General features: G+C 42.7%; 3 protein-coding genes across 7 annotated transcripts in view; 2 read left to right on the top strand and 1 right to left on the bottom strand.

The window, feature by feature from the left end:
* The window catches only part of smad10a (SMAD family member 10a), a 39260-nt gene extending 23701 nt beyond the window's left edge, over positions 1–15559 (top strand). For all 5 annotated transcript variants that reach the window (XM_079288218.1, XM_079288217.1, XM_079288215.1 and 2 more), the window contains 8 exons: positions 1081–1293; positions 1870–2121; positions 3036–3119; positions 3512–3565; positions 3923–4106; positions 6011–6179; positions 6394–6532; positions 7697–15559. In XM_079288218.1, the coding sequence (XP_079144344.1) occupies positions 1081–1293; positions 1870–2121; positions 3036–3119; positions 3512–3565; positions 3923–4106; positions 6011–6179; positions 6394–6532; positions 7697–7908 (1307 nt within the window). In that variant the 3' untranslated portion in view covers positions 7909–15559. The remainder of the gene's footprint in view (positions 1–1080; positions 1294–1869; positions 2122–3035; positions 3120–3511; positions 3566–3922; positions 4107–6010; positions 6180–6393; positions 6533–7696) is intronic.
* Positions 15560–20787: 5228 nt separating this feature from the next.
* Positions 20788–23448, top strand: pex11b (peroxisomal biogenesis factor 11 beta). Its single transcript, XM_079288623.1, has 4 exons — positions 20788–21127; positions 21845–21960; positions 22041–22242; positions 22614–23448. The coding sequence occupies exons 1-4, from the start codon at positions 21072–21074 to the stop codon at positions 22993–22995; spliced, it is 756 nt and encodes a 251-aa protein (XP_079144749.1). The 5' UTR covers positions 20788–21071; the 3' UTR covers positions 22996–23448.
* Positions 23449–25579: 2131 nt separating this feature from the next.
* ilf2 (interleukin enhancer binding factor 2) overlaps positions 25580–26431 on the bottom strand; it is a 124063-nt gene continuing 123211 nt past the window's right edge. The window contains exons 14-15 of the mRNA XM_079288497.1: positions 26092–26252; positions 25580–25800 (exon numbers count right to left, since the gene is read on the bottom strand). Of these exons, the coding sequence (XP_079144623.1) occupies positions 26101–26252 (152 nt within the window). The 3' untranslated portion in view covers positions 25580–25800; positions 26092–26100. The remainder of the gene's footprint in view (positions 25801–26091; positions 26253–26431) is intronic.

The following is a 26431-nucleotide window of genomic DNA, read 5'->3' as shown; positions in this document are numbered from 1 at the left end:
GTGTAGGTTCTCATACAGAACATTTGTTATTTGGTTAATGAGCAAGCTATTATGTGTGGTATCAGTTCTTTTGTCTGCTTGTGTTTTTGAGTTGTGGATATTGTTGTGGAGCATTAACACGTGGATGTTTTAAACAGTTGTCCCAAGTGAGTCATTGCTTTGTTTTCCCATGACTTAAAGGAGAAGGTGCGTTGCCTCATTACAAAGTCTGGGTTGTTCCAAATCGGGGTGAATTTACATGGTGGTTGTATGTGATTGGTGATCTTATTGGTTTTCAAACCAAGCTTCCAAAGTCGTGGCAATGACTATTCTTGTAGCAGTTATGTTTTTTTTATTATCGCTGAGAGAAATGGTAAATCTTTGATGGAGAGATTGTTGCATTCAGAGCATTTGAGAGAATGCATTTCATGACTTATTGTAATTGGTTTGCTCAGTAATAACGGAGAAAATTAGCTGTTTGTTTTTCATCAGTGGTGGGCCGTCAGGGCCAGCAAGGCCTTCTCTGCTGGCCCTGACAGAATCACAAAGTTATAGCTATTTTATAATTTAATAATTTTTCATAAATATTCTACATGTATTCTAAATATTTTTCCCATTATCTTATGTTCTCATTGCACAGCTACTATCTTCCTCAGTTGCTCTGCTTCCAGTGCAGCTTGTTTTAAGCAGAGCTTTTATCCAATCAGATCTCACCTCTGTGTCTCTAGGTAGAACAGAGGCCTGCAGACTCTCAAGTGCATCCATGTGCAGCTTAAGTGAATGGGGACGATATTGTTGATTGTCATAGTGTTCAACCAATCAGATCTTTAGTTTGACATGTTGTTTCACCACTGACAACGCTGCACTGTTCTGGAGTTGATATTCATCAGTGAACACAGGTTCTCTTTCTAGTAACATCATGTTTTTATATCAGCTGAATAAACCAGTTTAAAGTGCTGATATTTTTCTGCTATATTTGTGTGTAAAGAAAAAGTAACAGTTTGAACCTTGTACTGAGTTTGTGCTGAAAAAAATGGACAGCATGCATGTGGGTGAGAGCATTTTAAAATGTGCTGAACATGAAGCTCCGTCTCCCTGCAGCAGCACCAGGCAGCCTGATCAAAGAGGAATACATCCATGACTGTATACAGATGGACCTCCCACCAGGCATGCCTCTGTCTGACCACCAAGCGGCCATGAAGCTTCCTCCTCCAGACCTCTATGGCCAGCCCTTGCATCCCCCGCAGCTGTCCTCTGAACCTCATGGACCCCCCCCTGTCACCAGATACACCAACCTGCCTGTCTCACCTAAAGGTCAGCCCTTTATCTGATTATTATCTGATATCTGTATTCAGTGTGAATGGTTTACTAACTCATTATCAGACAGGCTTATTACGGTTCATACTCTGTTTAGATACATATAGACCACACAACACTAAAAGTCTGTGCAATATAAATACAGTTATTGTGGATTTTTGACTTTGACTTCTTTACTGTTTTATTCCTTCTTTACTTCTTTATAATACTGGTTTTGATCTTGTTTGCATATATTATATATATCCTGAGTTTATTCATCTCCCTGGTCCTCAGAAACGTAGTCGTAGTGATGTGGTGAGAAAAAAGCAATCTGCCTTATTAACTGCAAACTATGTTTCTGATGGATTTCGTCTGTAAGGGTGTGTGTTTAAAGTGTGCTTGTCATCTTATTATCTATTTAGTTTTATTGTGTAAAAATGAATTATTCAATAATATGTAATTTTGCGTTTTGCAATAATCTAACCTGAACATTCATGCCAATAGAGCTTAGTTGAAATGAATTGAATTGAAAGAGAGTGAGAGAGAGAGAGATATACAGGACATAGGTCTGACTCGTTCCTCTGCTCCCTCCAGGCTCCGGCTCCATGCTACCGCTACAGGGCGGACACGGTGACGGCCGTCTCCAAACCGCTTCCCCACAGGCTCAAGTCATGACCTCGGCACCACGACCCCAGACCCCAACCCAGGCCCCTCCTCAGCAACAGGCTGCCCAGCAACCCTCACAGCCCCCCCACCCACAACAACCCTCCCTACCCCCCTCTCACCCGCATGGGCAGAACGGTTACAGCAACAATAAGCACTCTCAGAGCCAGGCTGCCTTCCACAGTGAGTTCTCACATACACAAATACAGGCATATATACATGGATATTCTTTAACACCAATATTTAGTTTTGCTTTCCAGGGGAAACATAATCAATTGTCTAATAATGTAGAATCATGTTATTTATTTATTTATCTATTAATTTTGATGTAACAAATACGTATAAAACTAAAACAAAGAAACAAAAAGAATGTACAGAATACACATAGCAAACTCCCCATGTAGAAAGATCATAAACAATATAAATAAACGTCAAAGTTGGGAGAAGAACACACTTATATGATCCTAACAATGAACTCAGTATTTATCATATATACAACTCAGAATTATTAGGAATATATAAGTTTCATGTTATCTATTATGATCAGCCCAAACATCCTCCCGTTGTCAATCAGATATCACTTCAACAATGGCCTCACGTTCACCCTTCCAACCCTTCCTCATCCCTACACATCTTAGAGAATGATAACTTCAGATGACAACAAAATCATTTGTCATGGAAATGATAGATAACACATAAAAGTATAAACATTTTGAATCAGACTGAAATCAACACAGTGAAACAGTGTCAAATAGAAGTGATCATAACATCATGATGAATCTTCATGAAAGCAGCCGTTTATTGCAGAGCTGCAGCAAGTAAATGTATTTCTTTCTCTTACACTGGGGAAATGCATCTTCAAACTTCAGGAACTGAATCGTGTAAATGTGTCGAGCTGTATGAGAGACATGAACACATTTATAGTCCAGATGAAATGGAAATGCATTTTTAAACATTTTAGATCAAATTCTCGGTAATGTTGTGCACCTGTTACAACATATGCAAACACAAAATTACAATTATTTTTCATATTTTAACATCAAAATCCAATCATCTTTCATGGTCACACTGATCCTTCTGTACTTCCTGTAATTCAGCGGTTTGGACAGGCAGCAGCACAGCCTCCTACACTCCCATAGGACCCCAGCAGAACGGGCGTGGTCATCATCCAAACCACCATTGTAAGATATGCTTCAAAACAAGAATTCCACATCATGTTCACTTTAATCCTGCACATCCACTGACTCCCACTGCTCCTTTAGGTGCTTTTTATATTGAACACCGTCTGTGATGTTTCTTATTTGATCTTTATATGTTATCAAATAACTTATGTTATGTATACTGTACAATGGCTGAAGAGTACAGTAACACTACCCACACAGCCCATGAGTACCATGAGCTATATATCACACTACCATGAAGAGACTTTTCAAGTCCTACACGTAGAGGCTTCACTTCATTTCACAGCCACCCCATCAAGTCACAGGCTGACAGTCCGGTTCAGCGTGGACCAGTGAGAGGTGAGAACTTTGTGTTCTGCTTCAGACTGATGTACTCCTCCCTCTGCTTCCAGGGTCTCAGCATCATGGATCAGCCTCTTTCCCTCCTTCTGTGTCCAACCATCCAGGTTAGAGATGACGATGCCGTCACTATGGTTTTTAGACTGTCGTTGAACTATTGCCTGCTGTTATAAGAAATGTGGTGCTGCACAGGGCTCATGTCTTGTTTATCATATATGTCATCCCTGTCTACATTGTGGTTGTCTACGTTGACAGTTGGTGCAGAAATAATATTTAATTTCTGTAAAAATGGCGACGGTAGAGTTTGTGCGCCTGTTGCCAGGCTTAGGATGAATGTGCATGTATTGATGACGGAGGAGACGTTCACCCTGCTCTGCAGCTCTGCATGTGTTTGGAGCAGAATAAAAGGTGGGCGGACGTTTGACCCACAGTTTTGTCACACACTCACTCTGTTTTCATTGCAGGACCAGAGTTTTGGTGCTCTATCTCCTACTTTGAAATGGACGTTCAGGTGGGTGAGATGTTCAAGGTGCCCTCCAGCTGCCCCATAGTCACCGTGGACGGTTATGTTGACCCGTCAGGAGGCGATCGCTTCTGCCTCGGACAGCTGAGTAACGTCCACCGCACGGATGCAAGTGAAAGAGCCAGGTGCGTCTCTTAATAGATTCTTAGTAGCATGTCTTTCTATATGAAACACCTGAGAAAACTTTCATCCTCTAGTTCAGGGCTCACTAATAGGCGGACCGCGGTCCGGATCCGGACCCAGGACCTAAAACCGATAGATAATTCAGAATTATTACATTTTGACGGAGCGCTTCTATTTTAACCGGCGCAGCTTTTTCAGCCTTTACGGCTCTCGTTCAGCGGCGCAGGAAACACACCGACCAATGCGTAGTGAATCACATCACGTGATGCAGCTCAGCCAATCAAATAAGACTATTCTGACAAGTTTCCTGACTCGAGTGAGATGTATACTGCAAGTTAGATATTATTGTAATGACCTTTGCACGAGGAGATTTTGTCAATCTGGACCTTTTTGAATTTGAATTGAATACCCCTGCTCTGTTTCATTCGTTTACTGACTCACTCGCTGTTAGCCTTCTCTCTGTCCCCAAGATGTCGTTGTGTGTGAGATGGCATGATAATGAATACAGACAATACTCCTCTCTGCTGCTGGAATGCTGTGTGTCTCGCCTGTAAATACAGGGGACGATTAAACACAACACTTTAATGCAATGTAATACAGTATCACTGCAAAAGCTTTGAGGATTGAGTTTTCATTCTCAATGTGTTAGTACGACAGACTTTTGGCAATCCAAGTAGGTAGCATGACGTGTTTGGAGCTGCTCTGACATCCCACACACATCATGTGGGGTGTACGTTGGCATATGTTGGCTCTTTGCCGGTATCACTTGCAGTTGTCCAGCCAAAATGTCCGTTGGGAAATATAAGTCGTCAAATAATCGGATGCTTGGTGAGGTGCAGTGCGGACAGCACTGTGTGGGTACGGTGGGTTGAATTCCCACACATAGGGAAGTGTCTTGCCACTGGGCAAAGCTGGGACAGATTGTCAGCATAGTTGCTGTGTCCAGTGCAGCGCATGTGAGCGGAGATCTCTTGCTACTCGCTCACACAGACCGTCTTTCTTTTTCAATACATTGTGACTTTTGGACGTCACAGCGCTCTGGTTATTGGAAACGTTTGGATGGCACAAGTCTGGAACAATTCATCCAGCCACCACTGGATTCTGATTCTCCAAATAGTAAAATACTAATAATATTAGTGTAGCCTGATCTTGAGATGCAAAACACGAAGCTGCGCAGCATTCAATGTTGATTTCACATTTGAATGTCTCGTGACGGTTTCATTCTCCTGCTGCTGCTGTTGGAACTTGCATCATAGCATTTGTGTTTTAGTTGTATTGCTGTTTAAATGTCGGCTAATATATGGCTATTAAAAACATATGAGTAGTTGTGTATGGCCTGAATTCTGTAATATTAACGGCCATATTTGCCACACTCCTCCTGGCTGCATCCTCCTGCCTCCGTCATCTCTCTCCTCCCACTGCGCCCCGTCTGTCCACTCAACAAGTAGAGAAAGGTGCGTAGCTTTGGGCCGTCTCTCCGCAAAGGCACTCGTGTAATAAAGTAAAGTTGTTTCCATGAAAGCAGTTGTGTGAGCAATGAAAAAAGAGAGCTTCAACTGCATTAATGGCTCACTTCTCAATGCTTACTTTTCTTTCGTAAAGTATATCGTAGAAGAGAAAAATCATTTTGAGCTAAAGTCACCACAAATGTAAAAATAAGTTGTGCAAAAGTACTTTACATTACATTCATTTGACTGCAGTGAGCAACAACAGGGTACAAAGAAGAACAGCCTCCTCCTCTTAGCCCATCTGAGCAGCACATCTGGAGAAAGGTCTTCTCTGTTGTGGTCCCACAGTAATGGAACGAGAGAACAGCAGTCATCTTCTACTGCAGTGTTCTAATGTTTCATTTCTTTTCAAAGCAATACAGGGCGGTTCCACATCCTCTTCTTCCCGTGTGTTTCAGGTTGCACATAGGTAAAGGCGTGCAGCTGGAGTGTCGTGGGGAGGGCGATGTGTGGATGCGCTGTATGAGCGACCACGCCGTGTTTGTTCAGAGCTACTACCTCGACAGGGAGGCAGGTCGAGCACCAGGTGACGCTGTGCACAAGATCTACCCTGGAGCCTACATCAAGGTCTGAATCCAGCTCACACAGAAATCACATCCTCTATTTTTAAACTGTTCAACTATGTTGTTGATTTGAGAACAGCAGTGAGTAGCATTGAGCTTCTACGTAGCATGACTCAAATAAAGAAGTTGTACATCCATTTGAAACGAGCCCTGTTTAGCTGCATGTGGAAGAGTTTGAAACGTTCCTCCAGACTGAACGAATGTTGTGTGTTGGTCAGGTGTTTGACCTGCGGCAGTGCCACAGACAGATGCAGCAGCAGGCAGCGACGGCTCAGGCTGCAGCTGCTGCACAGGCAGCCGCCGTGGCTGGAAACATTCCCGGTCCAGGCAGCGTCGGAGGCATTGCACCTGCAGTTAGTAAGTGTGAACACTTTCACCATAATGTGACATTTAACAACACATGGCGGAAATGCAACAGGGGAGCGACAGCGGGAGCAGACTACACAATAAACTGATCCATGAAGAGAGACTGCTTACTGACAAGAAATTGCAACTTCATCAGTCAAAAATGATATAATAATAGAATCCTATGTCATGATAAGATGTCGGTATTCACACTCTGCAGCTCAATATGAGCAGCTTTTGTTGGATACATTGCATCATTTCCCTTTATTTTTAGTCTGCATTGTATGTTTTGGGATTTCTACGTCCACCAAAATGAATGCAGACTCTCACTGCCAGTAGACGAGTAGCTCTTCTACAGGGTTAGGGTTAGAAGGAGTTTGATGGTGGTTATTTATTTTTATCTCTGCCAGGAGAATCATGCAGTCCTGACTGGAGAGTATATTAGTTGTATGTTTTGTACGTTAAATATGAATTGTTCAAATCCCTGTTCATTTGATTTGTGATGTATTCACTTCAACGAGTATCACACAGAGTCGCGTAAAAGTGCCGACAATTAGCACGTCCACCAGGGTGTCATGTTCCCACAACAGGACCGGAGCCGACAAACACCTGCGACGACTGCAGAGTCATTTGTCCCGGAAATGAATGTGGATTATAACCGTTCCCTCTGAAGGCAAGAGCCAGATGTTCGTGGGTGTTTGTGGAAAAAGGGGCTCATGGCTGACATGTAAATGTGCTGCTGCTATAGTGGCCATGTCCAGGTTGATTCATTCACTAAAAGACGTGATAGTGCGAAGCTCTGATCACAGTGTTGGATCACCGTGCAGCTTCACCAGCAGCAGCAGGGGTTGGCTGCTCTGCCTTGCTGCTGGAGGTTGTTGAGGCTGTATGCCAGAGGCACAGCGTAGCCTCTTCTTCATACATACACAAGAAAGGTATTAGCATTAAAGAGATAGGCCTCCAATGAACAGCAACGAGAACAATCATGTACGTAGTCGGTGTTCCACCTCTAAGGAACACGTGGCAGGTGAATTGTATTATCAGTGTAGAAATGATCAGTTGAGTCAACCACAGTGTGATTTAACGGGATGACTGGATGGCAGTGTGGTGCAGCAGCGCCCTTATAGCGAGCACCAATCAGATATCCTCAGTGATGTCACTCTTGTTCACCGACAGGTCTGTCTGCAGCAGCGGGGATTGGTGTGGATGACCTGAGGCGCCTGTGTATCCTGCGGCTCAGCTTCGTGAAGGGCTGGGGGCCCGACTACCCTCGGCAGAGCATCAAACACACGCCCTGCTGGGTGGAGGTCCACCTGCACCGCGCTCTGCAGCTTCTGGATGAGGTGTTGCACACCATGCCGTTGGCAGACCCAGGGCCTGCTAACTGAGAACCATGACCATGTTCAAATTCCAATCTGGATTCTATGAATGTGCACACACAGACACATGTTGCCAAATATGCTATCTAATTGATCCACAAAGCAAATCAATGGAAAAGCTGGTGTTGATGGTTTTTCCAATGCTTTACTCCATAATCTGAAGTCAAACACAAGGGAGGTGGAGCTCTGAAGGTAAAGATTCTGATTCTGACCAACTAGTCTGTCCTGAAGACATTCGTATGCACTGTAGAAATCCAGGGATGTGTTTCAGAAATCCAGCTCCTCTATATGCAATCTGGAAGTCTTTTACAGTCGGAGTGTCTACACATTCATTGATGGAAGATACAAACAGATGTATAGAAAGTTATCCAGGAGGGGAACCACAGAAAGAGAAGTGCATACCTCTGGTCACACTGAACACAAACAACATGACAGTTCTCTTTACATCTTCTCAACAACAGAGTAAGACAACCCGCATTATGTCGTCTCTGTGCTTGTGCTGCGCTCTTCACTGTATGTTGATCTAAACTGTTAGCATTGAAAGCTGTTTCGCCCTCTTATTATGCTCAGCTCAAGATGTATTATTTTTGTACCAAAAGGCTAAAAAGCCCAAAACATTTAGCTTTAAAGTAGTGGTGTTGTACTTTGTAATGAAACAGTGCTACCCTGTATGTAACCAAATGGTTGGTGTAAATCACCGAAGCCAAAATACCTCATAACTACAGTGCAAAGTCACACACGTTGTTCACCACTGACAGGCTGAAGTCAATCAATGGAGCCCTCTGATAGGACTCTGACTACCACACTCCCTACGCTTTGTATTTACTGAGCTCCATAATGTCCCGTGCTGTGATGTGCAGTAGCAGTACTAGATAAGTTGACTGATACGTGTTACTGTGGAACATTAGCGATACTCTACATGTCACAGCAGAAAGAAGTTGTAAGGATTGATGGAAAACACCCGGCAGCAGCTCCAGAGATTGAAGCCTGAGTCTGTCCAGTGGCTTCACTGAACTCTGGGTTGGCTTCTTTAAATGTGGCTCAACCAGTTCACACTGTAACTGCTGTCATCAGGCTGAATTAAGGCTGTTTATTCTCATCAAACTAATTCATTTGGAAGAAGTTTGAGGATTGATTTTTATTAAGCAACAATGTGCTCTTATTTTGAAATAAAGGCAAAATGAGTAGAGTTAAAACCATGAACAGCAGTGATATGACTGGTTGAGTGCTCATCATATGGTTCCAGTTACACAAGGTAGGTGTGTTGCACAGGTGTAAAACAGTAGATGTGACATTACGTGGTCTATAACTATTAGAATAACCGTCAACTTACCTGCTGTAAGCTAGGGTTACCAGCTTACCAGCTGACTGTCTGCTGCGCAGCACTAACTGACTTTACCAGAAGGACAAACAGACCAGGAGGCTGGCAGCACGGCCCAGACGCCAGCACATTTCATTTTTGAGTCAACTAAAACTACAAAACAGTTGGTGAACTTTAAAGTCAGCTAGCGAGTAACACACCAGCAGTTTGAAGTCAAAGTTGTTGCTGGTTGCTAGCTCTCAACCGGATTGATCTGTTCGCTAAACAGATAATTGCTTTAATGTTAGCTACGCTAACGGAGCTCAAGAGTAACGTCTAGTAACGTTAACGTGAAAAGAAAGTTATTAATATTACACTAACATTGAAGCACCTCCATGCCAATCAAGTGTAAATTAAAGATATAACATGTTCATTACAAAGAGAAGCGCTTGTAATCCCATTTCATAATATCTCAAGACAAACATCAGAGGAGTCACGTTAACATTACATGTTCACCCAAATCACCTTCAATCCTGCAATTAATCATCATTTATTAACGTCACTTATTATCCGATTATTCCTTTCAGTAAAGCAAATAAAGGAACAATCCATATGTTGGTCAGTAAAGTAATCCAGTCGGAGAATTTCTCTGCATTATCATGAAAAGTTAAAGTCCGTAACATTACCCTGTGATGACAGTGAAAGGCTTTTAACGACGAGTTCATCAGCAGTTCTACTGAAGGCATTCGCTTTTTCACGAACTCTGTTTATCAACGAAAAAACTCTGCAACTCGTCTCCTTATCACAACAAACCTCATCCTAGTCAACGGCCAAACAGGAAGTGACTGTGGCTCAGTGGTAGAGCAGGCCGTCCTTCAATCACAGGATCGGCGGTTTGATCCCCGGCTCCTGTGCGCCACGGCGGCCTGTGGTGCTCAAAGCGCCAAAAAAAGGCGTTGAAAATGTGAACAGCAATGACTCTTCAGAGATCATGACTTGGTTACTGAAGATAATCCTCAGACAGAAGAACTGCTCAACAAGGTCTGAGTTATCTTGAGTAGCGTGATGTAGGAAGCCTTCACAATACCAAAGACAGTTCTTACATAAGTTCAGACAAAATTGAAAGAATAACGTCATTGTCTGCAACATAAAGACACAATTAAGAGAAGTCGTGATCTGTTCTCTTGCTATAACAATTAACTTTCTACCAGAATATTTGTCTTTTGGTTCATTCTAGACGGACACGGTTGTCGTTCGCTCAGTATCTTGAATAAAAACAGTATCGGTGTGTTGGTAGAAAAATACAATAAGAAGACAATCGAAGCGTGTTTGAGGTTCCATTAAAACAAGTTTGAAAGAGGACCCAGGTGAGATGGCGCCGTATGGCTCCTGGAATTGCAAGTCATTTGAACATGTCACATCTACTACTGTATACCTCCCTGTTGAACATTAGCAGTGAATATAGCTTGAATTGTTCAAGTCTATCTTAAAGGGCCAGTGTGCAGCATTTCAAGGATCTATTAGCAGGAATGGAATATGATATTCATAATTATGTTTTCATCAGTGTATAAGCACCTGAAAGTAAGGATGGTAGTGTCTTCCTTAGCTTAGAGTGAGCCCTCCATGTCCTCTTCATGGAGTCCAAGTCTCTTCAGTACCAGAAAGGACTAATGGACAAACCAAACACAAGCTTCTGATGATACCTGAAGGACGCTGCAGTTCTTAGACACCTTTGTGACGTGAGCCGCACAGTTTCAACCCACGGTTACGCCAGTGGCCGTTTGACTTCCGTTGCTCATGAAGTATGATTATGGATGGCCTCTGAGCGAGGCAAACAAAACCAGTTTTGCACTCGGAGGCTCACGTTAGGAACAGGAGGAATGAGCGGAGGGGTGTTCACACAGCTGGAAGCCACCGAACCCTACAGCCAATCCTCAGCTGCCTCATGTACACACAATCAGAGAAGAGAGGAGCTGTGAGCATTCTTATTGGCTATGAAATAATACTTCTGTAGGGTTAGGGGTCCACAGTCCTTGTTCTGTGTACAAATGCAGTCCAAGCTAATCTGAGGCTTCAGCTGTCTGTTAGTCAGATCAAAAGTTTGGATTAAAGCTAAACTCCCTCTTTGAGTTCTCTGGGATGTAGTGGAGGGTTAAGTTCCATACATGGATTTGTCTAAGTCTGGTGAAACCTCTAATTATCTTCAGCTGAACTTGAATGACTGCACAGAAAGTGTGAGGGCCAGAACTGCCCCCACCTGAGAGCGAGCCTGTACCACGCGGCGCTGCAGTCTTCAGCAGCGCCACATCGCAATAACGTTACCGAAACTGGTTTACAATTAAAAGGAATTTAATCCTACTGAAGCAAATACAATTATACAGTGAAGTACACGACTTCTATGGAATATGAACCTATTTAGCCCAGTGCAAAAAACTCTTCCCAGCTCCTCAGGAGACACAACCGTCCCCTGGAAACTTAATGCTAAAAAAAGAGAAAAAGTCTTGATTACGTCCCTCCCTCATACAGTTCGAAACCCCTCCCCTTTTGTCCATCACAATTCCTATTGGCTACCTCCCAGGTCCCAGGTGCCCTCTGTAATCGCCTGTCTAAAAGTCTCTCTGTCCCTTCGTTCTTAATACATTCTATATAATAGATAAGACTTTGCAACTTTTGGCAAAAGCTTCATGTCTCAAATTCTACCTCTAGCTACTAATCCTAAAACACTTTTATGCTTATCTTAATTTTGCATTTCCAAAACACTTATGATTATGACTAATTATGAATTCTTAATTATGAATCATTAAACACTTATTATAACTTCTCAACACACAGTTCTACACTCAAATTCCTTACAAAAGTGGGCTGTGGGTATGTTACATCAGTAAGTATTTGTGTTTGGAGGGAATCACAGCCAGTATGCAGAGGAGAAGAGATAATCAATAAACAGTACAGCACATATGGCAAATGCGTACTTTATAAAGATAGACATGAAAAAATAAGAATGTATCTTAAAGCCAAAACCCAGCATGGACTGCACACCTCGGACGTGTTCAAGGCTTTAGTTGGCCAGTGATTCACATTGAAGGAGGAAACACCAGAGTTCAGAGAAAGCAACCAGGCCGGTGGTGAAGCGGGTCTTTGATAGAACGTGGTGCTGTGTAGAAGGAGATGTGCTGGACTTCACATCTCACCCAATAAGAGGGTACAGAGTAACTCATGTCAGAAGGTCCCATCTTCGGACGAATCCAACTGTGCTACACAAGAGACAATGGTTGTCGGTATTTGTCATCTGATTGAGCTGCTTAACAAAGATCAGCCATATGCATATTTGTGATTTGTGCCTTTTGTTATCGTAGATGCACCAACACTGGAAGGACAGACAGACACACGTCTGTCTTGAAGATCGATGTTCCACATTGTGATTTGGTTTTCCGCTGTTCTAAATCATTTGATGGTGTTCTGTGGCTCCCTCAGGTATCTGTAGTTCTTTGAAGATATCACAATGTGTCAAACTGGTTCATAGAAAAACTATTGACAAAGCACTCATCGTACCTGAGTAGTATTATTTATTGCCTTCGTCTTTTGTGAGTGTAAAATATGAATGAGTACGCTTTTAATATTAGCATGGACAACCCAGATAGATGTCATATGTATCTGTTCTCTTCTGCACATATTCAGGGTACAAGTGGTCAAGTAGGCTTTCGCAGATAATGAGCAAACTCATCATGATCATCATCATCAGAGGTTTATCCTCATCTCTCTCCAATCACATCACCTCCATGATGTGTCCAGAAATGCTTTGCACTTGTCTATCCGTGCATCTCTATTGATGAACCGATGTCTAAAGAACTGAAGAGTGTCAGCTTCATCCTCTCTGCTGCTCTCCAGCTTGAGTTGGCAGCATCCAGTGTGTTAGCAGGACAGCTCGTCAGGTTTCTTCTGTTGTCTGAGGGCCTTTTCACAGTGGAAGCCCAGAGCAGACTTCTGATTATGTAATACCACAATAGCATGAGAATTTTCCACATACATATGTGTTATATGAGTAAAGATTAAAATGCAATAATCCAATATGCATTTTCTATACGTTCTATGACCAAATGAAAAAGCTTTTTGTCATTTAAGTCGGATCCCACTATACATTTTGAAAATTAAAATGCAATATAAACAATATATTCCGATTTTAAATTTGTTTTTATGCAAGCCAAAATGGAAATGCAATCTGTCAATCCTCTTGTTAAGGCGCGTCTTCAGTTAGGACGTCAATCATTCTCTGGAGGCGGGACTACGCCGGCTACCTGTAACCTGACTTCAGCAGTCACTGGGTGGTGGGTCGGTAGGTGAAAGAGGAAGTGACGCCCTGACTATCAATCAGAGGACTGACATTTCCCTTTTGACACGAGAGCGTGGTGACATGTGGGCAGATGCAATAGACTGGCTGCTGCTTTTCTTATTACATGTGAATGTGATAATAATAATCATGAAGCACATGATGTCTTTGCAAATCAAATGACAAATGTCGTTTTCATTTTCAAATTGTTAGAAAATTGCATTTTTATTCTCATTTGGACTAAAATATTGCTGGTATGAATCAAGATACATTTATTATATCGTAGTCTAAATTGTACATCGTGGGACGACTTTGAAAATTGAATGTCAAACCGCTATTTTATTTGAATTTGAATATGGCCGTAGAACACCCATAGTGTCTGAAAATGAATTGGATTATTGCATTTTCATTACGTTTTTGCACAACATGTGGAAGATGATAGTGCTATTGTGAAATTACATTCTCAGGTTTACATTATGAGTTTTTGTAAGCTTCATTGTATGGCTCTGCAATTTCCTAATTGTTTCCAAGGACGTTTCTTATAAAGTGCGGTTGCATTTGATACTAAAGGGAGAGCAGCTGGTCTACAGACGTGGGCCACATTCTTGCATGTTCATCTGAATACACCAGCAATTAATTGGAATGATTTAATTAGAAGTGTACCAACCTTCAGGTTTTCTCTTCTTTTTAAGAATAATTACAACCAAAATAAATAATTGTCTCCAGGAAACGCCTTGGAAATTATAATTCACAGTTTATCTCTACGGTACTTTCTTCAGTGTTCAAAGTTTGATTCAAAGACAGGATTCTCAGCTTCTTAAATGGAGTCCACACACAATGTGAAGCCTGCTGCTTCCCACAGTGGTTGATGAATCTGATTGGTTGTCACATCTTTGGTTTGATAGTATGAATACAGTAAAGTGTGTATCGGCATGAAACCACAAGATAATGGAAACAGTTGAAAATAAAAAAACACTGATGGATAAATGCAATCATTTGAAAGTGGTGATGTTTAGCCTGCAAACACACAGCAAACAGCTAATTGTCTCAGTTATTACTTAGCAAATCAATTACAATATGACAACATGAAATGCATTCAGCGTGTGTGAGTGCAGGCCCTGACGGCCCACCACTGACACACGCTGTCAGACAGCTGCTGCTGCTGCATTATGACATGTCATCTTTTTGAACAGACCATGTTAATAATGCATCAATATGTGTCTTCTGTGTCGTCATATAAGACATTTCTCATTATGTAAGGTGATTTATTGTCCTCCCTTAATATTTGACAGTGTCATTCGACCGACAGCACCCTTCGTGTGTGTGATGGAACGGTGTCCAGTGGAAGTGTCTCGGATCGTTACCGAAACAAAAGCTGGTTGAGACGTGTTGAAACGCTCTGAAAGAACTTCCTCTCAGGCTGTCAGCCACATCTCAACAGTGGTGGAGTTTGTTCATGCAGACTTATTTAAGATATGGAAATAATCTGAGAGCTGGTGGAGAGAGTTTACAAAATCTAGTCAATGGAGCTCCTCTAGAGTTGGGATTATTATTGTCATGTTACTGTTCCCAAAGAACTTCCATGGTCAAGTTGTGAAAGAGCGACATGATTATCTGACTGTTCACCCGTGAATATGATCAAACTAGATTCATCATTATGACACAAATTTAAAAATGCCTGTCGGGTGTGTTGGAGAATGTCAAATCCTATTTTACAGATTGAAAAAAAAAATGGACCAACAACTTTCAGAACAGGTTAAACATTTATATATTGAATTGATTGTTTTCATATCTGAGATGAAAATGAGCAGAAACATTTCTGGATCAAATCTGATTTCATCCCAAAACCACTGAAGATCCATCATCGTCCATTTATTAATGTTGAGAAGACAAACTGAGAAAAAGAAATAAATCATCCCCTTCATCAACATTAAACATGTTTATTGTGACACTTAAACAACATATGTACTAAAGAATTAAATTTGACTTTGTCAGAATATTCATTTTGTAATTATTTTATTGTAAAAATGTGCTGCTCCGTAATGTTGACTGTATATTAAAATACGATAAACAAATGGCATTGTCATAATTATACAAACTTTATTGATAAAGTATAGCTACTCGTTAATAAATGAACAATGTCATACAGCGCATGCTTCACTGTCCTCTCACTCACCTCCAGGTCTCACTTCAACACACACGTACTGTATGACTGCACACTTATCACTCACAATGAAAAGAAGATATGTATTCAGCTAGAAATATTGAAACATATTGTATGCTAGAACTAGATACAGGACACAGATATGTAGCTGTTAATGTCGTCATTAGTTATCACAAACGATCCTGGATCTTATGGCAGCCTATTGCTTTGAATACATTCTGTCATCCATCAATAATCAATAGCTCTCCTAATAAACTCAAGTTGATGAGTCAGTCAATACATACTCGTCAATGTTTAATATGAAGACCAGATTAGGTGCAGGGGTGGAGTAGAGCAGGCCACACACAGAAGAACATGTCACTGAGTGTGGAGGTTACATGAGGGAGGCATCACAAACAATTCTACATCTTAACATCTCTGCTGGTCCACCCTGAAGACAGGTCGGCTGGAGTGGTGTATGACATCATCGCGTGGTGGTCGTGGGAACACTTCACCAAGAGACACAGTAAACACCAGTGAACACACAGCATCAACAGGAAGGGATGCTGCTTTACTGGCAAGCCTCTGATCAGGTCCAGGAGGGGGAGGTAGTGCGTGCGTTTATCTGGCCGTAAATATGAAGAATAAATTGAACGAATTCGGAATTGGATTAGGATCATGCCCCCAAACCCAGGAGTGTCCGGGCTTTAAAACTTTACAAATTGGCCAAACAGTGTGCACCATGTGATGCCTTGTGATGCCATGGGGACCAAATACACTTCTTCCCATAGACATACAGTGGGAACGAGATTTCTGAAACTCTTATCAAGTGTCTGTAATTCATGAATTTATTATTTTTTTATTTATTCGGTCCAAAACGTAAATGCATTAATAGCCGAATCCAGAGTTATTTTCCTTCCTCCTTTCATGTGGGGGGGGGGGGGGGGGGGGTTAAAGAGCTCTGTGGGTCCATAGAGTTGATATAAGACGTGGTCCTTGCCATGTTGACTTTTTACCACCAGTGAACATAAGTGACCATATTTGAACTGTGGAGGAGTGACGTAGAGACGCAGTTTAAGGCTCTGGTAGCGACCTGTCAATCAGCGTGTAGCCCCGCCCTAAAGCATCCCCTGCTTTATGGTCTGTTTGACTCTAAATGGACCACTCTTCAGAATCAGAGGTTGCCGCCTGTATGGGCCTTAGGGATCATGGAGAGTTAAAAGAGGGGTTGTCACGTGTCATACTATTGGGGAACAACATGTGCGGTAAAATCTCTTCTGCACTCGCTCTCTAACTTTGCCCAAAAAGTTCTGTCAGGCCGAGCACATCGTTATCTAGGGGGAAAAAGAACAATTAACACGTAATCACAAGAAACAGAAACTCGTTTTCTCTTGTTGCGTATCATCTTTTTGTCAAATCAGCCAATTGTAAATGCATTCAAATGGCCCAGACAGTGACAGACTTGAAACACATTGCTCCATGATTGCTGACAATGACTGATATATTTGAGTTCAGAACATATCAACATACCTCTGAACATCCAGCATTTTTGCTGTGTCTTTTAAGAATTAAATTGAATTCATCAATTCAAATCTCAAATTTGCCTCAGAGGGCGTTACAATCTGTACACATACGACAAGCACAAATACTCTGAGGAAGAAGCCACAGAAGAGGGAGCCAGTGCAGAGAAGCTAATACTGCAGTAATATGATCTCTTTTCTTAGTTTGTGTTGGTACACGAGCTGCAGCATTCTCAATCAGCTGGAGAGATTTAAGAGACTTATTAGCAGCCTGATAATAAGGAATTGCAGTAATCTAGTCTAGAGGGAACAAATGCATGAACAAATTTTTCTGCATCGTTTTGAGCGACAGAACAGAGACAGAACTGAAAGGAGGGAAAGTGATTGATGCAAAACATATTACTTCTAAAAGAAGTGGAGAAAGAAGACAGACGCTATCAGTAATCATTGACTTCAAACATGACATCCCAAGGAAAGTTAAGCTCGGCTTCTTCAGCTCCCAGAGAGTTCATTCCTCCAGCACTAAGATGCTTTCAATGCCAGAGAATGGGTCATACTGCCACCAGTGTAAAGGCAAAGAACCATGTGCGATGTGGAGGTAATCGTGCTTTTGGGAAGTGTGGGAAAGAAGTGCCAATTAAATGCTGTAATTGTGGAGGAGAGCACAGTGCAACTTTTGCGGTATGTGAAATACAAAAGCATGCTAGAGAAATTTAAAGTAATGAACAAAGTTTTGTATGCAGAGGCTGCTAAGAGAGTTAACAACGTAAAAATTAAGAGTTAAAAGATGAAATCTAATAATTATTTTAAAGCAAGCATGTATTACATAACAAATGTAAAGTGATTTTAACAAATGTCAACCTGATAATAATAATAATAATAATAATAGGTGTATCTGAGAAAGAGTGCAGTCTGTGTGAGTGTTTAAATTGAGGAAGTAAGCAGGGTGAGGGCCTGAAGGGATGTGGAAATAACGGCCGTTGAGAAGAGAAGGCACAAAGCTTAATAATGAGGAAGGAGGAAATCGAATAATTATTTGAAAGCAAGCTTGTGCTAAATAAAGCGATTAACAAATGTAACTGTGATTATGATAACCAATCATAATCTGAGTTAGAAATATGTATGTGTGTGAGTGAAAAAAGGGGACGTGAAGGAGCAGAGACGTTAGGATTGCAAAATCAGGCCTACGGAAGGCAAGGTGATTTCCACACATCCACAACATAAGCACACACACACATAATGATGAAGAATGGATCAGGTGCCGAGTGAGAAAGGGGGGGGGGGGTCAAGATAATCCAAAGGTATTATAAAAGAAGTGACCCGCTAACGGACGCGAGGATAACGTCGTAAGAGCCATTCTAGTGCTCCACCTGAGAGGACCCTGGACTTCACTCGACAGACGCATCGGTGGACTTCGTCTCTGCTCAAGAATGAAGAAAATAAAGAAGAAAAGAAGAAAGAAAGAAGAAAAGAAAGACTAAAGAATCGAGAAGCAAGAAAGAAGAAAGAAGAAAGAAGAGAGAAGAAGACAGCCCTTTGTGAGCAAAGATTGAAAGACGAAGAACCAAGTGAGAAGGAAGAACCAAGTGAGAAGGAAGAACCAAGTGAGAAGGAAGAACCAAGAGAGAAGGAAGAACCGAGTGAGAGGGAAGAACCGAGAGAGAAGGAAGAACCGAGTGAGAAGGAAGAACCGAGAGAGAAGGAAGAACCGAGTGAGAAGGAAGAACCGAGTGAGAAGGAAGAACCGAGAGAGAAGGAAGAACCGAGAGAGAAGGAAGAACCGAGTGAGAAGGAAGAACCGAGTGAGAAGGAAGAACCGAGAGAGAAGGAAGAACCGAGTGAGAAGGAAGAACCGAGTGAGAAGGAAGAACCGAGAGAGAAGGAAGAACCGAGTGAGAAGGAAGAACCGAGTGAGAAGGAAGAACCGAGAGAGAAGGAAGAACCGAGAGAGAAGGAAGAACCGAGTGAGAAGGAAGAACCGAGAGAGAAGGAAGAACCGAGTGAGAAGGAAGAACCGAGAGAGAAGGAAGAACCGAGTGAGAAGGAAGAACCGAGTGAGAAGGAAGAACCGAGAGAGAAGGAAGAACCGAGTGAGAAGGAAGAACCGAGAGAGAAGGAAGAACCGAGTGAGAAGGAAGAACCGAGAGAGAAGGAAGAACCGAGTGAGAAGGAAGAACCGAGAGAGAAGGAAGAACCGAGTGAGAAGGAAGAACCGAGTGAGAAGGAAGAACCGAGTGAGAAGGAAGAACCGAGTGAGAAGAAGACGGCCCTTCGTGAGCAAAGATTGAAAGACGAAGAACCACCTATCCCCCCTGCTCAACTTTAACAACTGGACAACGAAAGAACCACAGCCGCCCTTAAGATTTTGTACTGAGCCTCGAAGATCGCTGAACGGGCGTCGTTTGCCGAGCAGGAAGGAGCGAGGAGGGTCTGGCCAGACCCTCGCCCTTGACAACTCCAAAAAATAACTTTTCATCGCACCCTTGAAAGCCAGCTCCAACCGAGCGGATTCGGCATCGAAACAAATGAGTATAATCAAAGAATTGAAAGTATGAAATCATGTGTAGTATTATTATTTTATGTGAGCTGAAGCTTTGCCCTTGTTAAATATATTTAATATATATCTAACCTGCATTTAACCTGCATTTAAAGTAAATTTCTCAATTGCATTCATTTTGCTTCCGTAGTAAATGTTCCTCATGATAGTAAAAAGTTAAATCTATGTATGTCTAACAACTGAGTTCTGAATGGTTATCCTAATATCCACTTAACAAGTGATCCAAGCCGTTAAAACCAAACCTGGCAATTTACCAAGAGCACGGATCCAAAAGAGGAAGCTACCATAACTGACGTGACAGGTAGGTGCGCCCGGGGCCAGGGTGGCCCCTCGGCCGAGTGCGTGTTTACCGGAGGAAGCAGGGAAGACGTCAGGAGTAACGGCAGTTAGCAGAGCCAGGAGAGTCTCCTCGCAAGAACACCAGCTCGACAATCTTTTAATAGAGAGCTGAGTCAGTAAGTAGCCCCGTATCGGGCCAAGGAAAACCCCGGATCTAACAGATTGGATAAAAGCTCTACTTAAAACAAGCTGCCTGGAAGCAGAGCAACTGAGGAAGACAGGAGCTGTGCAATGAGAACATAAGATAATGGGGAAAATATTTTTATAAATTACAATACATGGAGTGTATTTCAGAAAAATGATTAACTTTGTGATTCTGTTTTGGCCAGCAGAGAAGGACTTGCAGGCCCTGACGGCCCACCACTGCTATATACAGGGAGTGCGCATCAAAGGACTGTTAGAGACAGGGGACAAACAACAGCTTCAGCATCAGTTTAAAAGGGCTTTATTTACATTTATGAATGGAACGGGTTTAATATCCAGAATATAACTTCTATGTGACGTTATTTTCTTTATCTTTTTTATTTTTTAATAAATAACATTATTATTGTTTCAATGACAGTCATCGACACACTCCGGTACAGTAGGTGGTGGCATGCACCTTAAACGTTGGTTTGTAGTCCGTCAATAAACTGAAAGAAGAAGAAGAAGGGCTTCCGTAGTTCTAAACTCGGAAGTCGAATTTATTTTGTTTCATGCGCCACTCGCCATTGAGCAACTTTCATAGAAATAAACAGGGTTCACTTTATACACCAGTCACACACTTTCTATTGTTTTATCTGTGTGCAAGGAAAGCGAGACTGTAAATAGATAGTGAAGCTCTTCTGTGATAAAAGCTCTCTTTGAAATATTGCTTTTGACAGCACTAAGAGAATCTAGCTAGCTGCTAACTAGTAGCTAGCTCAAGAGTTTCTGACATCAGCAGGTAACGTTAGCAGGTTGACTGTGAAGTAGCAGCGGTTACAGGCCGAGAACAACCAGCCAGCATGGACTCATGGGTGAGGTTTAACGCCCAGAGCCAAGCCAAGGAGCGAGTCATCAGGTAATGTGACGACTTTAACGATAACTTTTGAATCGCACTTTAAGTAAGCTACAAACGTTAATGTGAGCTTTAAGTATTCGTTGTATTTCGCTTGTTAGCTAACACTACATCGCTGCTAGCATAATGATCAGACAGTGGCTAGTTTGTTGTCATTGCTACAATGCAGATATTAAAGAACGATCGAGTTGTTCTGACTTGGTTTATATATTTCATTTGAAAGATGATTTCTGTCGCCAGTGGCTCTATGATTCAGTGCGGTGTGGGGAAAGCTCTTGTCCCCTTTACTCCAACTTTGGCTCAACGAATAGAAAGCTAGCCTCCACACTAGCCTGGTCCTGAGGGGGTCACTTCTGTTTCACGAAGGAGCTTTCAATCAGGCTGACCTCGGGTTTTATAAACTAGCCAGAAGTGAGATTAGCGAGGTATGTTCAGCCTAAAAGCAAAGTGATTCTCAGGTGATTTAGCTGTAGGGGACTCTGCTGCGTGATATCTCTCATTTACTGACACACATACAACCATAGTAGTCTGACACCGGCATCTTTCAAAGGATACAGAACCAAATAACTACCTCTGTATTGGAGACACTGTTTCTAAATGAAACCAAACTTAGTTTGCTATTTCTGTACCAACACCAATACATAAAATATTGGTAGCAAGCTGATACCAGCAGATGTACTGCATTGGCTTATTAATCTTTAACTGTATGGTGACTCACAGGGCTGCCCAGTATGCCTGCACTCTGCTGGGCTACACTCTACAGAAGGGCGGAGCCACGGCTGAACTTCACAAGACTGTCAGTCAGCTGGAAGCACACATGAGCATGACAAGAAAGAGTGAGTGAATTAGCCAGTCGAGTTGTTTTCCCAGAACCAAAGCTGAAGGATTGTGGGTAATGAGCATGTGTGTCCCACAGTGCTGCGTCTGGGGAACTCTGTTGAGGCACTGGAGGCTGCCAAGAGGGCGATACACCTTTCTGACAGCGTGCTGAGGCTCTGCCTGACCATCAGCCACCTCAACAGAGCCATGTATTTTGTCTGTGACAACGTCCTGTGGGCTGGAAAAACAGGCCTCATCCCCAAACTGGACCAGCACAAATGGAGTCAGAGGTCTTTCAGGTGAGTCGTCTTCTTTTTTGTGTATGTTTTAATGACAAATGTATTTACAACACCTTTTCAAATACATATCAGTAACCATCTTTGTGTTTTAAGACCATAAACTGAAGCTGATTAAACACTTTTTAAATGAAAACACGCAGTATCTTTATGAGATCATATTTGCTGAAAATACAGAATTGAATAAAGTGATCTGATCTGGGATGAAGAGACCATGTGATTGTTATTTAAAATAGCAGACTCTTAAATGTTTGCTTGAAATGGATTTAATCAATAAAATGGATTTTAAAGAAATCAAATCACAGTTTAAAACAGCGTGGTGTCTTTCTCATTTCTAAACGACTGTATGTAAAGGTGTGTTGTTGCATCTGCAGGTACTACCTCTTTGCTCTGATCCTCAACCTGACTCGAGATGTGTACGAGCTCCGCCTACTCATCGAGTGTGAAGGGCCTTACAGAGCCTCCAAAGCCCCACACTCACCCAACCCCACCCTGTCAGCGGACCACTTGTCCTCCCCCTCCACACCTGCCACTTCAGCATGGATTCGCGGACAGCTCCACCTGCTGGTGACGGTGCTGTACAGCAACCCGCCGCTGCTGTTGGACCTGGTGAAGAACAGTTGTGATATCTTCATCCCCTTAGACCGGCTAGGGATTTACCCCACAGGGCCCGGCTTTGTCGGGGCCTGTGGCCTGGCCTCCTCTGTCCTCTCCATCCTCACCATGGTCCACCCCTGGCTCAAACTCAAGCCATGAACCCCGATCCAAAGTGGGGATGGAACCACAAGGCGGACAGAGTTGCGAATCGAGCACACAGATTATGCTGTAAAGACAGCAGCTGCTAGTGAACTGTGAACACGACTTGGAACAGTGGCAGCGCAGTGGAATCCTCAAACAGCTCTTTCCACTCTGCATCACATACTGCTTACACTAATTATCAGCTCGCAGGGGATTACTGATCTGCATGTTTGAACTGATCAAAGTTACGGCTTCAGATGGAAGAAGAGTTGTGACCCAGCAGTGCATGCATAAAGCTCGCCCTCATCCATGATATAATTCTACACATCAGTCCTGCATCGTCCTCTCCTGAGATCTCACACAAGCATTTATAGGAAGGATTTTGAAAATAACAACTTATCCGATGTCTTCTTAGAGGCATACAAGGTGGGACCAAAGGGTGTAAAATACAACGAATTAATAAAACTTGATAAACCCTGAGATACGGTTTCCTTCCAGTGAAGTCTGTAACACGCCACCATACACAGAGTACCGTGGTGATGTGGGGCTCTATCTGAACCCCAGAGAGCTCCGATGGCTTTGTGCAGCTGCTCCACTCGTTCCCCGCAGCGCTCGACGGGTTTCTGGTCCAGCTTTGTGCTCTTTCATCTAGTCTACCGTGCACGGAGTGAGGAGTTGGCGTTGGTTCATTTAGGTAACCAACTATGCGCTGAAAGGAACTAAAGCAAAATACATCAGGATTGAAGGTTATCATGTGTGGTTCATCACACATTAAAAACAGTTCCTGGCTTTCGTCTACCGTCCTGTGAGATAGGCAGTAACATGAAGTCCACACCAGAGGAAAGCATTGCTGCACTGCTCTGTGAAGGCTCTCATTCATAGAACAGTGCGTGGGCTCCACACTAAATGTTTGTGTACGTAGAAGATAGCATAACGTACGTACGGCAAAAATATTCTAATTTATAAAACCTGCCAGTGCGCAATTCCCTTTTATAAATCCCAAATCATCTCGTAAATGTGCACAGCTGGATCGACCTCTATGCAGCCACATTCAATCATAATCGAGGCAAAGCACCCGATGGTTATGCATCGCAATGTGCCTGCTGCTCAATGCTGCTTTACGGTGAATCACATCGAGCAAGAGGAAATAAAATCAAGGTGCTCGTTTGTGATGTGGTCCCTGAATACTCATTCCCTCCCAATTGTTCCATTCCTGCAATCCGGTGCCAATGAATCCATCATGCAGCGCTACCTTTACAGCAATCAGGCTGAATGCTTCCAAATGATTGAGTTCAACAACAATCATAATTTCATCAGCTGTGGTGTGCTCCATAAGTATCTTTAATACCCAATAGAAGAACTGCAAAAACAGCTATTACAATTGCAAAAAAATGATATAATATATAGGGTTTCTATAAGCCGATCAGTGCTTAGACACGGCATAATCTCGACTACTTGAGCCTAACTCGAGTTAGTGAACTTGATGGGCTTTGACGGCAGCTCTCCTGCCTGTGTTCTTTGAGCCACACGTATCTCTTCATGGGCCCTGGATGTCCGGCTGCTGGCAGAATGCACCGTCATCGTGTCTGGTACTCAAATTAGTTTTTCGTTGGACGGCGAATGCATGACCCGCCTTACTCTGCCTTTGATTGGCTAACCCTGATATTCTTACCCTCACCAATCCAACTCCTCATGCCTAGATGAACCAGACCCAACAAGGCTGCACAATCACATTTGATCAATATGGCAAAATGGCCCACTGCTTTTTCTAAATCGCACGAGGCTCAATAATAGTTTCAAAATACCATTTACAATTAAATGTCGTCGTGCTGTAGATGCCTTCCTATCGTCATATTCTACAGACCCCACAAAACACCATAGTCGTTTTTCAATGACTATGACACCAAATTACAATATCAGTCAAAATATTTGCAATGAAATGTTTAATTGTGCAGCCCAAAGGAGTACAAACCACTAAGAGGTTAAGGCGGGTGACGCCTTTGCCATCATAGAAAAAACTCATTTGCATCTGACCCGTCATAATAATAATAATAAGCATCCATTGTTTTCCTCCTGACGTCACAGCTCACCCAGTCAGAGCAGCTAGCGAGCGTTTGGCCACTCAGTGGCAGCAAAGCACTCTCCACAGCACTCTGAAGTGCAAGAGGACTATGAGCCAGCGTGGACGTCCTGTTTGAGATTAGTGAGCTGGGAGCACATTCAAGGAGACAACACTTCCATCAAGGTAGGAGCGCTGGTGTGACGAGAGGCGACACCGGTTTAGTCTGCAGCTGAGAGTTCAGATTCTAGGTTGTAAAATGTTTTGCTCAGTTATCAATGCTGTAACATTTGGGATTTATAGTTCATCCATCACTGCCTGTATTAAGTTACCATGCAGACTGGACCCAACGACAGTGTATCATGTCACTGTTCATCAGTAAACATGTCCGTATGTCGTCATCTGGGACCTTCACCCGGTTATGTCGGGTGGTAGCGGTCAACCTCTACAGGTGTGTGTGCGCTGCAATCCTTTCATTTGGTTGATTATTGCTGCTGACAGTTTCATCAACTTTCATTTTGGCGCAAAGAACAAGACTCGAGCTAAATAAAAAAACAAAAACATTTAATTCAGGATGTTACTATTGCAACGAGGAAGTAAAAACCAAACAAAGGGAAAGTAAAAACAATAAAAACTGCTGATAAATGAGGCCAGTCGGGACCAGGGACCTTCTGCGGAACGCGTTCCCTGCTGGTGGTTCTGTTCCGGTACACACCAGCTGGGAGCATTTCTTCAACTGGGCTTGTTGGTGGTAAGCGTCCCGACTGTGGAAAGAGAGGAGCCAGTGGGTTAGTGAACCGGTGATGGTATATTTACATGAACCGCTGTACTGTGGTTGATCTCACGTTCATTTGAATTTGATGGGCATAATGGATGAGATTTGAGACAGATCGTAGGGTCACAGGCCAATCGAGCAGTGCATATTATCCAAAAGCTGTTTGAAAAACTCATCGGCTCTGCTTGAATGAAGCCCAAAGGTGATGAGTTTGCATGGCTGAAAATATGTGGATTGCTAAAGCGGTGTGATGTTGGTGGTAGAGTGTGGAGATGCTCACATGAAGCCATCATTCCTGGGTCTCCATACTCTCATCCTCTGCATCTCCTCCCTCCTCCAGAGCTTCATCTTCCTCCTCCTTTCTCTCTGGAGGTTTCTCATAGGCCTTCTCTGACGGGGTGACAATCACACCGTCCCATGTGGACATCTCAGTTGCCAAGTCTGCAACAACAGAGACGTCATTTTACTGTGAATGCAGGTACAATCTGTAGAATCACACACCAGTTTAGAGAACATGCAAATGGATGTAGAAACAGAAATAAAGGCCATATTAATTTTTATTTCCCACTTGAATGGCTAACTCCGACTGCTGAAGTCTCATATTAGCAATAGATTAATAG

This window comes from Melanostigma gelatinosum (genome assembly GCF_949748355.1).
Source record: "Melanostigma gelatinosum genome assembly, chromosome: 17".
NCBI classification, from domain to species: Eukaryota; Metazoa; Chordata; class Actinopteri; order Perciformes; family Zoarcidae; genus Melanostigma; species Melanostigma gelatinosum.
Note: the sequence above shows the minus strand (reverse complement) of the source record. Positions and strands in the feature narration are given on the sequence as shown.